This window comes from Macrobrachium nipponense, chromosome 46 (assembly GCF_015104395.2).
Source record: "Macrobrachium nipponense isolate FS-2020 chromosome 46, ASM1510439v2, whole genome shotgun sequence".
Lineage (NCBI taxonomy): Eukaryota > Metazoa > Arthropoda > Malacostraca > Decapoda > Palaemonidae > Macrobrachium > Macrobrachium nipponense.
The window spans coordinates 4916189-4932149 of NC_061106.1; the positions used below are offsets into that span (position 1 = coordinate 4916189).

At 41.9% G+C, this 15961-nt stretch overlaps 2 protein-coding genes across 2 annotated transcripts in view; both read left to right on the plus strand.

Moving 5' to 3' along the window:
* The window catches only part of LOC135214742 (intraflagellar transport protein 22 homolog), a 475747-nt gene that overhangs the window by 227550 nt on the left and 232236 nt on the right, over positions 1–15961 (plus strand). The gene's annotated exons all lie outside the window — the stretch shown is intronic.
* The window catches only part of LOC135214741 (adenosine kinase-like), a 70717-nt gene continuing 55344 nt past the window's right edge, over positions 589–15961 (plus strand). Inside the window, exons 1-2 of the mRNA XM_064249078.1 lie at positions 589–715; positions 15647–15813. Of these exons, the coding sequence (XP_064105148.1) occupies positions 704–715; positions 15647–15813 (179 nt within the window). The 5' untranslated portion in view covers positions 589–703. The remainder of the gene's footprint in view (positions 716–15646; positions 15814–15961) is intronic.

Here is a 15961-nt window from a genome sequence, read left to right on the forward strand (position 1 = left end):
TTCTTCCATTGCCATTGTGTATGTTTTTTTTTTATATAAATAACTCTGTAAATGGTTTACCTTCTCAAAAAGAAGCATGGTTTATAAGAATCCATTTAGCTTTCTTTTTCTTTAATGTGCTGGGTCACTGAGGACGCGCATCATTTTTAATAACTTCTGTTAATAAAAGTGATGTAGAGATATATCAACTGCATTACTGTATTCAACAGCTACCACAACAAAATAGGCCTTTGATGTTGAAAACTGCTCTTTTGTTTGGACAGATATTATTGTTTAATTTGTCTATATTATTGCAAACAGTTCTAAACATACCTCATTTCAAATATGACCAGGTTTTGGTTTGAAGAAATAATAAAAATGCAAGAGTAAGAATGTCTCAATTCTCTAGATGAACTAATTTCGTTCCTATACGAAAACATCCCCCTCTGGAAAACTATGGGAGTTCATTTATCAATGGTCATTGAACTATTGTTCTCACCTATTCTCTTCAATGGGTGCACATACAAGTCTAAGCAAGCTGCAACATGTCGAGAACCATCGTACCGGTGCGTTGCCAGGCAACGAACGTAAACAAGTCGCGACGTCCGCTTTGGCTTTGGCCTTCGATGACAGTCTTCGTTTGCCAGCGGTGAATGAAACAGGTCACACGGACCAGGTGCCAATTCACCCCACTACTCTGCAGGGTTACATCATTCCCTTCGTTATGGCACTTCAGGTGGGTGGGACATCGTCGTTTCGTGCTGTGTCTGCTTGAAATTGCTGCGTGTTACCTGACCTGCGATCAACCTGACGGAAAGCTGTGTTCTATAGGTAGAAAAATTTCGAGGTAGCCGATCTTACCTAGTCAGTGCTTGCCTACTATAGGTAGTAATCAGTTACGCTAAGCTTAGCATTTGTAACTTGTCAGGTGTTGACTGCTGCTCGGTCATCGCTCATTAATTATAGGCTGCGAGTGCATAGGGATCGGCGGTCGATAAAAGTCGTATTCTAATCTCTCGTGATTCGTCCGGAACTTGACTTTATCTCACGCTTCCCGTAATTGGCACAGATGAAGGGCGCGCGTGCCGGGTTGAAGGTTAAATGCACGTGCCCTTGTTTTGGGGCAGAAATGGGTGTCTGGTGGGCAATTTGTGCATTGGGACCTGGACAGTGACCAGGTGAAGGCCAGCCAAACTTACGTAACAAAGACAAGCAGGCCTACTACTAGGTAGTATTTAAATACCTAAAAATCCTACCATAGCTGAGGATGTTTGACTCATCAACAGGTCTAGGTTAAACCAATTAGCCCTAGCCGAACTTTCATAAACTGAGTAGACAGACCTGACTAGTTTTTATTCGAGTTTAGCTGGGCTAAGCAGGCTAGGGAAGTAGGCTATACTGCTGACGGAAGGCCTGTGTGACCTATTGGCTTAACCTGTTTTGAATTAGGCTAGCTACCTAGGTACCACACAAGTTACACTGGATTATAGTAGTTGGGCTAAGGTACCTGGGGCAAGGCACGGTTTGGAAAGGCCTCATAAAATGTGTAGTAAAACTGCACGGCAATTGTGTATATACCTATGTCATTCTGCTATGCACACTATCATTTTTGGAGAGGGGTGGGTTTGTGTCTGGGTCAGTTTTGCTCCTAAGCAGGCTGGCCCGTGAAAATAGGCCCTGCGTGCGCAAGCTCTTCGCACTCCTACCATATAGGTAGGCTAGTGGTATGTTTGGAAAGAACAGAAGAGAAGATTACCTACTTGTGTGCACTCAGTCCTGTGAAACATAGTTTGATACCTATCTTAAAGGGATATACTAGTATACGGGGCTGGTTTTAAGCCTATTTGACCTATTTGATTAAATTGGGCCCAGCACATTAGTGGGACCCCATACTAGAGTTACTGCTTGGAGCCTTTTCTGTATACTAAGAAAAATATTAGGCTAAACCACCACCAAGATAAATATGAAATGAAGATTGAGGAATTATTATTATTCCTCACATTATCATGCATACTACTTTATTAACAGAAAATTGGTTACTTGTAAAATCACTTTTATATTAGACATAAAAAATATTTGGGGGTATAGGCAAGTAGGGGGAAACACCACAGTGGATCCATCGTCATTGCGTGGATCAGCCTTATTCACTCGATAATTAATTGGTGAAACAAGAATACAATTACATCTATAAGCATACCATTCAAAAGATTGAAGTTTCGTCAACATAATGTGATATATGAAACCGCCATACGAACTAAAATAAGCATGTGAGGTCTTTGTAAAATATGTTTTCAAGGCAGTTTTGAAATCCAATATGGCAGCAATCGCGTGAGGTTGCCGTTCGTAAGCACAACGGAGCCACCAGCCTTCCCAGCACACATTTGGACAATGTTAGCATTTATATGTAACGTTTATTGATCTTACTCAAGATTGCAGTTGTAATCAGCACAATAAAACAACATTTTGTTGCCTATATTAGTGAAAGTATGAAACTTCTTATTCCCAGGGTCATGGTTTGAACTGGAATTCATTTTTACCTTGTAATCGGTGGTTTTATCCTTACTACCATCACAACTGAAACTCCATAGTGCTTATTTGATTGTAATTATACATGTTTTGGTCTTAATTCACTCCAAATTGCACTTGAACTACGTTGCAGTTCCTGGTTCCTAAGCGCTCACTCCACAAACACAGTTGCGGGCAGCACACAAGTAGTACATGGTTTATGAGGTGCAAAGCTTTATTCCCTTAATTGTTTACTTTACTCATTATTTAGTTTAACTTTAATTTGTACTTTGTTACTTCAAAATGTTTATTTAATTCATGTCTATTTTCCCCTTTTTTTTTTGGCAACCAAATTAACCCCGAAAAACTACAGATATTTTTGAAGTAGATACGAGCAGACTATGGCAAAATGACTCATCGTTACCAATCTAGTGGAGCTTCACGCATACGCCGATGCATTTACAAACTGTTTCCATGAATTCTAGTTGTCATAGTAATGCAATAATAATACAATTGCTCTAATGTGTATATATACTACAAATAGATACACTAATTTCACTTCTTTCCCCGGTTTTGTGTAAGTCTTATACCCAGTTTGGAGGGTAAACACCTACCAATTGGCAACACTGATAAACAATTGAAGAGCGCGAAGAACGCCGTAGGTACCGTTCACAAGCAAAACTGTTGATATTTGAGTCAGGAATCTAGTTACTTTTTCAACAACGAATATTTTCAAATTAATAATCATGAATAAGTAAAAAAAATTATGCAATTCATGACCTTATACTGCCGTTTAGCTATTTATTTAAATATGATTATCTATTGCACGCTTCTTCTACCAAAAATCGTAGTTCCCTTGTAAAAGTCGTGGTTGTGAAGAAAGTGCCCCAGCGTTTATGGGTACAAGTGGTGTGCGGATTTAGCACATGGAATGGGAAGTTTATTGACACAAGCGACTCCACAAACATTGAGATGGCGTCAGTCTTATAAATATTTGGAGTTGTAAGTAAAAATTTTGAAAGCGTCATGAAGGTAGTGTGCACTGCGTAGACCCAGACTTTTCATTACCCTCTGTTTAATCTTAGAATATGACCTTAATTTCTAACTTTGGAGAAAATATTTACTTCGAAAGGAGTAGAGGTCTTGAGCTCCTTCTCTCACCACCAACAACTCGTGACTGATGACCATCTCCGGTGTCAGGGCATGTTAAAGAACTTTTTTGGAGGGTGGCTTCAAATGCGGTGTAAACTGGATCCACTGGTCCAGTCGGTTGTTCCCTCTATAATACACAAAATATATAAATATATCAATTTATAATTTTTCTATTTGAGCCCGACAATTCCTAGCACCATCCCTGGATACTATATGCATGCTTACTTAATCTCTCTTAGGCCAAGCTGGGGGAGGGCTATTCTTATATCAACTTACTCCTGAGTTGTGCATTGTAACATGTGTGGTGTTCAGGGAAGTGTGCCAATTCAGTTGTGCAGATGGGAGGCTAAATAGGTAACAATTTCTTGGCGAATACATAACGTGCTTCTTTTGGAATTTTGTCTTTGTGAATTGCATGTCATATGATTATGGCTTGTGAATTTTCTGTCTGATTTCTATCTCTGTAAGGTATTTCCTGTATTTTGTGGTCTATTTCCTGTTCTTTAAGGCTTCTGCCTATTTGAGAGATTTTGAAGATTTCTGGACCACTTAGGTTGATCAGTGGTAGTGGGTTAAGCCGAGGAATACCTGCTTCGGTCCTACCAATACTAACTTTAAAAACTTATGTATTTTATGTTAGCCCTTCAAAACCAGCAACTTCATGGCTACAGCTCTCATGGGAGAGTAAGCCATCAGCTAGGGTCAAGGAGAAACTTAAGCACTTTTCTTCCTTTTCCTCCTTGTTCTTCAGCTTCCTCTTTGTTGCTATCCTCCTTGATTAGGCTCTTTCTTGCCCTCCTCCATACCCTCTTCTTTATATCTGCCTCTGGGAAGAAGGAAAGAAGAGCCCTGAAGACCCTTCATATCAAGTCCTGTAAGATTTTGAGTGAGTACCTTCCCTGGCTCAAGGAGGGGATGGTGTCTATCCACCTCGGGTTTTTAGGTTAACTGTAGATAGGACTGACGTGGGTCTTGACGACTAGCTTGGTACTCTGGTTGACCTGAACTTCTCGGACATGAGAAATGCTTAAAACCTAGAACACCACTTACAAGGAGTCATTTAAGGTTATGAGAGTGAGCACCTTCCCAGTATCAGGGAAGTGGTGGCGTCCATCCTCCTCCTCCGGTGTGATGGTCACTGTAAATAGGGCTGACATAGGCCTTTCCAACCAGCTTGGTACCTTAGTTAACCCACATTTATTTGGATATGAACAATTCTCTCTATCTGTGTATTGCCAGAAGTACACATATAAGAGTCAATGTTACAGTTCACCTAGGGTGCTAATAGTCTCTTGACAGTATGCATGCATACCAGGTATGAAGAATAACCTTGTTGGAATTACTCAGCCTCAGCTGTGGTGGACCAAATTGGCATCAAACTTTATTTGGGTAAGGTTCATCTACCACTACTAACAGATGATGGTAGATTGGTTACTGGCCCTAGGGAAACGGCTGAACTGCTTCATATTTTGCTTCAGGGGTGTTAAAAAAATTCTGGATAATCTTGATAGATGGGGTGGAGAGGATTCTGATGGTTTCTTCACTTTCTTTTCTAAAAAAAAAGTTTCTAGTGTGTTGTCTCCAATAGGTTTTTATGTTAATGTAGGATCTTTGCAGATGAGCACAAGCTTAGTATGTAATGCAAATAGTGCCTGTTCCAGAGTGGCATATCTGCAGACAGCAGTAACTTCAGGCCAATCTCTATTCTCCCAAAGTTGCTAAAATCTTATTTTATGTATGCAGCTTACCAAATAGTTACATAGCTATAGTTTCTAAATCCGTTGGCAGCAAGAACTTTTGAAATTTTGCAATAGTGCTAGTTAGTTTTGGTCAGGTGATAACCCCCCAACCCACTATCAGGGGAGAGAGGAACCAACACTGCACGAAAATCGGTGGTTTCTGCCAGGTGGCACTGTTAACACAGTTCAGTAGTCAGCAGAATTTTCGGAATTTCTTTACCATCACTCACTGTTGGAGTTATTTGGTGAAGTACTCTTAAATATTGGTAGCCTTTTTCAGCATTATTAGCTATATAGGAGTTCATATAAATAGTTAAATTTTGCACCGGAATTATTATTGGGTTAGTCTACAGACTTGTCAGATACTAGCTCAACAGGAATTAGGTATTGCAGCAAAGGCTGCAATATATATAAGGATTGCTAAAGCTTGCAGTGATCCACATTCAATTTGCACAGGTTGTAGGGGACAGACTTGCACATCAGAATGAACTTTTGGAGAATGTATTACTTGGGACAAGAGAACTTGGAAAATCTTGACTTAGCTACTTGAACAAGTTAGGTAGAGATAAATAGAGGAAAGCAGCTTCTAGAGCTAAAGCTAAAAGCTTAGTTAGTCAGGGATTGTCAAATGATAACTTGTCTCTTTCTGAACCTTCCCCATCACCTGTCAATCTTAGTCCTAACCTTGGCTCTCTTACACCTGTACCCGATGCTGTGGCCAGTTTAGAAGCAAGAGTAGATAAAAAATTTTTTATCATGCTTCAAGCAATTGAGAAATTAGGAGCGTTCATTAAAACCCTAATGGATAAGGTAAGTGGTGAAGTGAGTGCCAGTGCTAGTGTTGTGGAGGAGGTGGCTGTTTGTCCCACTGATTCTCCTAGGGGAGTAGCCTTCGTGTAGTTTTTGGGACTCTCCAGAGAGATTCTCTCAGGATCTGGAAGGAGACGGACATCGTAGTGAGAGGATTTCATCCTCTAAGTCTCGGTCATCATCTAGTAAGCCTTCCTTTGGTAGACTTTTGGAATTCAAGAGCAAGAAAGGCTCAGAGCGTTCTTTGGCGCCAGATCCATGTCCTCTGGTACCGTCTACGAGTGTGGGGAAGATTAAGTTTCCGGAGATTTCATCAGCAACTGTTCATACTTCTAATGCTGAAGAACAGGTAATGCTTCCACTAGTCTCGCCTGTAGTTCACGAGACTCCTGGAGTGCAGGATCCACGTCCAGAGTATGAGCGCCCATTGGCACAGAGGAGGCCTACAGCACTGGAACCGACATTAATTCAAAAGAAGTTACGGGCAGACAAGAGCTCACCAACTCCTGAGCATCCATTGGCGCCACAGTTTTCCCGAACGCCAGAGCAGCCATTGGCACTCAAAAAGTTCATTGGCTCCCAGCCTCCCATTAGCACCCAATCTCTCATTGGCGCTAGAGCAGCCATTGGTACCCGGGAATCCATTAGCATCTGGACATCCATCAGCGCCTGAGCATCGATTGGCACCCGAGTAGCCAGGCGCACAGCTGGATCAGTATGAAGCTCTTAGACAATCTTTGTCATCAGTTACGGCTTCGGTCTTACCAACAGAATCACATGCTATGACTGCTCCTGCTCCTTCTTTTTCAGCCATTCAGAACAAGTTGGACAGCATTTTGGGTCTTATTCAGTCTTCGGTGCCCTTGGTTCAACCTCTAGAGAACTTGTCACCGATTTCTTCAGCTGAAGAAGAGGAAGAAGAAGAGGAGGATAAAGAGTTGTCTCTCACTGCATACAAAATCATACTGTTTTACTTCGTAGCAAATTTTTCTGACCCGTTCTCACGCCAGTGTCTTCCTACATAAGAGACAACCAGGAGGACTCGGCAAAATTATCTAATTTAGTGCTGTCCTTTTCGGTGCAGAAGGCATTGAAGGAGATTAACCTTTGGCTGGAGGATAAGAAGGATCAAGGCAAAGTGAACTTCAGTTTCCCTACTTTTCATCTTTCAACGAGAAGACATCTATGTTATGAGACCGGAGAAGCTCTCTCTTTGGGTGTATCTGCCTCCACCCAGGGAGACTTTTCCGGTCTTATTAACTCGGCGAAAAGATCAGCTTTCAATTCAGCCCAGCCAAGATCATGTTTATGGCTTCAGAACTGGATCACCTCATTAAAAATATCTTTAGGGTTTTTGAGGTGATAAGTTTCCTGGACTGGACAGTGGGATCCCTGGGCCATAAACTCAAGGATTGTACCACATTGAATGAGGATGCCTTTGCAGACATTTTGGGGGTTGTCTGCTGTTTAGACAAAGGAATTTGAGATGGATTCTTGGAACTAGCCTCTCTCTTCACATTAGGCATCCTAAAGAAGAGAGAAGTTTGGTGTTCTTTCACCTCTAAAGGAGTTTCTCATACTCAAATTCTGCCCTTGCTGTATTCTCCATTGGTTAAGAAGCACCTTTTTCCACAGGAGACAGTAGTGCTTGTTTCCTCAGAAATGCAGAAGGCAACACAAGATCTTACACAATCTGCTAAACGTACATCCTTAGCCAGCCATGCGCGGACAACCTTTTCGGGACGGGATTTGCTAGATATTTCCCTAGATTGAGGAGTAGAGGAAGTTTCACCCTTAGAGCTATAAAAACAATCCACAACTAACTCCCCTACCAAAAAGCGGACGAGATCCGCAAGAAAAGTAGTGGCGGTACATTTGGACAGTATGACAGCGCTCTTATACATAAGAAAACAAGGAGGAACCCACTCATTTTCTCTTTGTAAGTCGGCAAGAACCCTGTTGTTATGGGCGAATCAGAATCGAACCAAATTATTAACAAGGTTCATTTAGGGAAAACTCAATGTACTCTCCAATGAACTAAGCCGCAAAAAGTAGGTCCTCACACAGAATGGATGATGAACCCCAGTGGTATGCCTCGATTTGTGGAAACTGGGGAAAACCAATGATAGATCTGTTGCCACAGCAAGAAACCATCGTCTCCCCATTTACTGTTCACCAGCTCCAGACCCAAAAGCATGGGTGACGGATGCGATACTTTTGGACTGGTCGATCAAGGACGTTTATGCTTTTCCTCTATTCCGGGTGGTGAGAGAAGTCTTCAACAAATTCAGAACTCGCCACAACATTTTGGTGACTCTCATGGCTTCATTCTGGCCAGCGCAAGAATGGTTCCCAGATTTATTAGATCTACTGGTGGATTGGCCTAGGTTACTCTCTCAGAAAACAGATCTACTCAGACAGCCTCACTTCAGAAGGTTCTATCAAGGGCTGTCCACTTTATCCCTAACCGCTCACAGACTGTCCGACGACTCTGACGACTGACGAGCGAAAGGGTTTTCAAAACAAGCGGCAAGAACTATTACTCAATGCAGAAGGGAATCTTCAAATAATGTCTACCAGGTGAAGTGGACAGTTTTTAGAACCTGGTGTAAAGAACATAACATTTTGTCTTCTAAGACATCTATAATGGAAATAACAGATTTCCTGTTATATCTGAGGACAGATAGGAACCTGTTTACCTCGACTACCAAAGGCTACATTAAACTTGGGATTTTTAGCAAAAGATACAAAACTCTTTCCAAGCTGTGGCCTCGTTCTTTCAGCATAAAAAACCTGAAGGACTTAATAGGACCGGAAGAAGAGAGGTTACTCTGCCTGATCAGAGCTCTAAAATGTTATTTACAAAGTACAGAGAAAATTAGTGGCCCGTCCAATCATTTATGGTGTTTGGTAAAAAATCCTTCTCGCCCAATGTCTAAAAATGCCCTGGCATTTTTCTTATGTAGTGTCATTAAAGAAGTTCATTCCCAAGTGAAAGAAACAGATTGTAATAAACTAGAAGTGAAGGCTTACGAGGTGAGAGCAGTGGCAATGTCCCTCTCCTTTAAACACAATCTCTCTTTGGATTTGATTATACAAGCAACATATTGGAAATGCAAATCAGTGTTCGCCTCGCATTACCTGCGAGAAATCGAAGTGGTTTATGAAAATTGCAGTACCCTGGGTCCGTAATTAGCAGCTGGCACAGCACTGGGTAAGGGTGTGAAGGAAGTCATCCCTTCCTATCCTATCTCTTCGCCTTGAATAAGGTTGTTTGAGTTTTAAGGGAAGACTGGAGGTACTTTTGGTGTACTAGGGGTACCCTTCAGTCAAGTGTATAATTGGGTATAATTATATTATTTAGGAGGCGATATGTTTTTTACTCTGGTAATATGATATTATATATGGTACTGCGGCCTAGTGAGGGGCACCCTTTGGTTGACCATGCTAGCCACAGACAATTCCTTACCTGCATGGATCTCTCTTATTAGAGGACGAGTCCTGGCTATTCCGCCACGTCCCTATGAGTTGAGACGAGCAATCATCTCTTCAGCTCTTTTAACAGGTAAGGAACCAACAAGCATTCGCATGGATGCTAGCACCAAGTACATATTTTATATTCATTAATTTTAAAAGATATTTGCATTATTCATGGCTACCACCTCCTACAATGTGAGATTCAACTATGTAACTACTTGGTAAGTTGCATACATAAAAAGGACATTTTTATGATAAAATAAGATTTTATGTATACTTACCAAGTAGTTACATGATCAAAGCTCACCCGCCTCCCCTCACATGGATAGTAGGGCATGAACAACTGGTTTTCATGCGGTGTTGGTTCCTCTCTCCCCCAATAGTGGGTGAGGGGTATCCCTGACCAAAACAAATTAGCGCTACCGTGAATTTCAAAAATTCTAGCTGCCGATAGATTTAGAAACTATAGCTATGTAACTAGTACTTGGTAAGTATACAAAAAATCTTATTTTGTTATAAAAATGTCATTTTTATGTATGGAACTTAACAGGTAATTACATAGTTATAACTTCACTATCTGTTGACAGCTAGAATTTTGAAAATCCATGGTAACGCTATTTTGTTTGGCTAGGTGAGCCACCCCTGCCCCCCACTATTGGGATAGAGAGGAACCAACCCAGCAAAGAAAACAGTTGTTTCTGCCGGCTGAACACCTTGACGGTGGTTAGCAGCAGAGAAATTTTGGGTTAGGTAGAACTTCTTAGTTGATATCTCAGACATTTAGTTAAGTACTCTTTCCTTTTGTTAGCCAATGCAACATAAATTAATTATTATCAGGAATTCAGAATTACCGGTTTTTATATTGTTTTTCACAATTTTTGCTTAGACTTTGTTTACATTACTATTGCTGGCAATGTCCTGTTTTTCACTATTTTTTACTTAGATTTTGTTTACATTGCTATTGAGACTTTGTTTACATTACTATTGCCGGCAATGTTCGATACTAGTACTCAAAGCGTTAGGCATTGTAGCAAAGGCTACAATACTAGGTTAATTAAGGCTTGTTATGACCTGCATTCCATTTGTTCTAGTTGTCGGGGTCAAGTTTGTTCACTGCAATTAACTTGTAACGAATATGAGAATTGGAAAGATAAGGTGTGGAATACTTTAAAGACTCAGATGAATAAACAAACTTGAAAGAGTTAAGAAGAGGTAGAAAGTCCTTCGCTAATCAGGCTGACGTTGATGTCTCTATTTCTCATTTTCCTTCTGTTACACCTGTCCCAATGTCTCAGACTGTACAACCCGATCCTAACCCTGGCTCCCTTGCACCCGATCCTGATCCCATTGCCAGCCTCGAATCACGAGTAGATAAAAAGGTTTCATTGATGTTGCAGGTAATGGAACAATTGGAAGCTTCAGTTAAAGTTCTCAGGGACAAGGTAGGTAAAGGTAATGAAAGTGCAAGTGCTAGTGCAGTGGAGGAGGTGGCTGTTCGTCTCACTGATTCTCCTAAGCAAAGGTCCCTGGCAGACTCCCCTAAACCTGGGAGTCATACTGGTAGCCCAGTTGAGGTCAGTGGGGTCTGTGCACAGGTAGTCTCCCCCTCGGTCTGTCCTGTTTTTGCATCCCAGGACTCGACAGAGCACCACTGGAAAGGCATCGCTAAGGAAGTGTCTTGTTTTTCCTTGAATGTTTTGAGTTCGGAGAAATCGACTCGTAGGCGCCAATGGCACTTTGCTGATGAATCTTGTCTGTTGAAAAGGCAAGCAAGTTTGTGCTAGAGAAGCCTTCTTCCTATAGGAGACGTTCTTTCACTTCGAGAAAAACCTCTAGAGCAATCTAGCGTCACACCAGTGTGTTCCTACACCAAGGAAAGTATCTGAGCATCCGTTGGTGCAAGATATGTCTCCTCCTGCTCCTTACTCGTCAGCTGTATGTCCAGTTCCTGAGTCTTTGGTGGCACATAGTGATGTGTTAGTGTCCACTCGAGAGGTGGCACCTGTGCCCCCTTCAATGTCCAATTGTCCAGTGCTTGCTGAGCTTCCTTCTAGGCCTAGGAAGCACCCTGCACCTGAGCATCCTATCAGCACCTGTGCATTCTTTGGCTTCTAGTCTCCTGGAGACTTCGAGGCACCCATTGGTGCATGTATTCTCTCCAGGTCTACCATCTCGTGAGCTCCCTTTGGCACCCGAGCGTCTGTTAGTACCCAAGTGCCCATTGGTGCCTCAACTCCAATTTGCACATCACTCATATCAGTTTTTCAACTTTCTAGTATTAATTTTGTCAGTTTTTTCTTGTTTTGAATGCATTTTCAGAGAATCCTATGGAGTCAGATAGACTTTTGTTTCCAACACCTCCTGTGTCTCCAAGTTGCCAGTACTTGCATTTCCTGCAGTGCCTCCACAACCTTCAGAGCTTCAAGCTTCCTCTACTGTTGACCCTTCAATGGTAAACATTCAGCAGAAACTAGATAGTATTTGTTCCTGCACAATACATATACAAACCTTCGGTCCTTAACAATAGGAATTACAGCGAAGCTGGAACACGGCTGTTAAAATTCTTGAACAGTAAATACCATCTGGTAGGCTGGGAGACCCGCTTGCGCAGATGTAAAAATTCCCAATTTGCTTTCGGTCATCTTCCGATGAAGATGTATGTTTGTGGGATAATTTTATTGATTTTAATATGTTTTGAATATAGCACTGTGTTTGATATTAATAATTAATATACAAACCCACTTTTTGTGATAACCTTGCCAGCCGCCTTTCCCCTTCATGTATTTAGGGGTTGGCAGCAAGGGTATGTTTACCTCTTTATCACTTACTCTTGCCCTTTATTAGTATTTATTATTGAATTTGACATTTACGCTTATACTTTATGAGAATTTACGGGGGGGGGGGGGGGGGGGGGACTTCGGAAGTTCTCCCTTTATTTTTTCTCTCCTGGTATTCTTCCTTCTCCTTCACCCTCTTCACTCGCTTGTCGGGGGAAGTGTGTGTGGTGTTGATGTTTGGGGATCTCTTCTCGTTTCAGAGGGCAGTCCCCTTTGGTACAAGAGGAGTATCCTTTTTTAATCATATTTTCTTTTTTCTGCTAGCTAGCAGTGAGCAATAGTAGATCACAGCAGTAGATGCTTGGATATCTCTTCATGTTGGTTATCCTAACCCTCAGAATTGTACCTGTGACACAATAGCATGCTGTGGCATTTGCCTCAAGTGTGAGTACGGTTCCCCTGCTGAAAATCATATTAAATTGCTGCTGTTATGCTAGAGTTTTGTCACTGGACAGCATCTCCGTAACTGCCCTGTGGTTGCTGGCTCTACTTCTGATGATGACTCTGCTTCACCCTGTAGAAGTCCTGCAGAAGAACGCCTCTTCCATTGTCCTTCCCTTTTTCTGAAGCTCGAGGAGGCCCAGGAATCCCAGGAATCCAGACTGGACTCCTCTAGCCAAGCAGAGGAAGGATGCTTTTCTTCCCCTAAGAAACCCTCCTGTAGGATTTCTAAGGGATTGCCACCTTCCAAGGAGGCAATGGGATCTCTAGTCAGCTCTTCCCAACCTTCGGATTTGGGAACCAATTCACTTGCCCCAGGGCTTGAGTTTCGGGAGCAGCAGGAGTGCAGGCTTCAGCTCGTATTCCCGTCACCTGTCTAAAGGTTCATCTGTAGACGGGTGCTGTGTCGGGTTCTCGTTCACGAGTTTCCCTGAGTTCACGGCCCTCCAAGGGGATGCACATCCACTGTCAGTAACAGAGAGACTTCTCACTGTCCTGACAATGGCACAGGACAAGAGAAGGGATTGAGCCTCATAAGTAACTTGTCTCTTTCTGCTAAATCGTCGTGTACATACTTGGGCGTCGAGCACTCCCGGAGTGTTCATCAGTGCATGGTAATTACCCACTTGGTGTCTCAATTCCAAGGAAACATACAACCGGGTAAGCAGGGAAACCAAGGGAGCATGTTTTCTCTCATCAGCTCTTCCTGACCTTTGGGTTCAGGTACTGATCTGCTTACCCCTGGGCTTGTGTTTCTGGATCTGCGGGAGTGCAGGCTTTGGCTTGCATTCCCGTCACCTGTTGAGAGGTTTGCCTCTGGACAGGTGCTGTGCCAGGCACTTGTTTGTGAGTCATTCCGAGTGCTCGTACTTCTGATGTCACATGAGCATCCAGAACTGTTGCCAGACCATCCCAGTTCAGGCACAGGACAATAGAAGGAACTAGACGTTCGTGTGTCCCGTCCCTTTTCTGCCAACACGTCGAGCATTCCTTGATTGCTCGTCAGTGTTTGGTAGATTCCCACCTGGTGTTCCAATTCTGAGGATTCGAACACCTGGAGACTGTGTTCTCCTTGGCTCGTTCCATCCTTTGGGCAGATTGCAATTTGCAGTCTCCTGTGGGGTCTCACATTTTGAGAGCCTAGAGTGCATATTCTGTTGAATTGAAGTCTATCCAGTTTTAAATGTTTGCATACAAGAATGGTTCAATCCCTGTTCCTCCTCAACTTCTAGGGAAGTTGAAGAACTACCTCTCCCGATGATCGCCTAACAAGATTCAGGAGTCTCGCAGAGCACTTGAATTCCTTTGAATTTCTGGAACTCTCCAAGTGTTTGGTTTTCTGTGATTTCCAAACACTCGGGCGAGACAGACGTTCCCGATAATTGTTGTTGCTGCAAGAGTCGGGAGTCTTGCCGAGCGCTTGATATTTGGGGAATTTTCAGGGTTGAATGTAAGTCTTGGAATGAAGGAGAAGAGGGACAGGTCTCTTCTTCCCTCCTTAACTCTTACATAGCAGCAGCTGAGGCCAAATATATTGCCTACTTAAGGCCTATTCGCTGTTTTAGTCAGCCTACTTAAGGCCCATTCACTGAGTTTTAGTCAGCCTACTTAAGGCCCATTCACTGAGTTTTAGTCAGCCTACTTAAGGCCCATTCACTGAGTTTTAGCCAGCCTACTTAAGGCCCATTCGCTGAGTTTTAGTCAGCCTACTTAAGGCCCATTCACTGAGTTTTAGTCAGCCTACTTAAGGCCCATTCACTGAGTTTTAGTCAGCCTACTTAAGGCCCATTCACTGAGTTTTAGTCAGCCTACTTAAGGCCCATTCACTGAGTTTTAGTCAGCCTACTTAAGGCCCATTCGCTGAGTTTTAGTCAGCCTACTTAAGGCCCACTCACTGAGTTTTGGTCAGCCTACTTAATGCCTATTCACTGAGTTTTAGTCAACCATGTCAGGTGTTTTGAAAGTTGGAGATGCTGGCCTGGCCCACATTTTTCTCATGTATGAAAAATGTTTCCTTGATATGTTATATCTCTGATGTATGTTGGTATCTGACAGGGTAATTGGGTGACATTTGTCCTAACTCTTTCCTCTCCCCTGTCATCTCTTCTCACACATTTCTTTTTATATCCAATATATTGGCTTCTTTGCTCATTCTAGAAGCTTTTTGGTGGGCACGGAGTTAACCTAAGCCAAATAATATAGTCTATTTTTTTAATCACTATTTTCTTAACTGCCACCTAAACTGAGTCATATTTCATCCTTGATTGAATCTATTACATATATGGCAGATTTGGACACAGTCTACACTCTTACATGGTAACATCATCCAAACAGTTGAAGTCTTTCTGCCTTACTAATTTGACTAAGGCAATGTTTTATCATTGGATGTTTTATGAGGTAATATATAAATCTCAGCTTCATAAATAAAAGCCATTGCTTTACATTGAATTCCTTCTCACTCCCCTCCAATTAGAAATATATGCAGTATGCAAAGGTGAGAGGTATTAAGTGTGTATGATATCATACAGTTTAATCCAAAGCAAGGGTCAGGAAGGTATAAGTTTGTATTTACAAAACATAACATTTTGGAAAATTATTTTAGTTCTTGATTTTCACTTATGTTGTCAAATTTTGAAGTCATTTTGCATTTGTATTATCTCTAATTCTCTGTGTATATACTGAGTACATATATTGATAACTTTGCAGGGTGAAGAAAGAAAGCGACCTCTTTTGGTGTCTTTTGGCAATCCTTTGCTAGACATTACTGCAGTTGTAAAAGACAGAAGTCTACATGATAATTTCCAGCTTCCTGTAGATGGACAGCTTGAAGTGAATGAGAAGCAGCGAGCTTTATTCAATCTAGTTACCAAAGAGTATGTAGTAAACTCTATTATCTCCTGAGATAACCATGTTTTTGTTCAGCCTTACATAATAATAGCACTGTACAGTATTTATTTATATAGTAATAGCACTGTACAGTATTTATTTAGTCTTGGAGAATGTTAATGAGATTGTAAATTG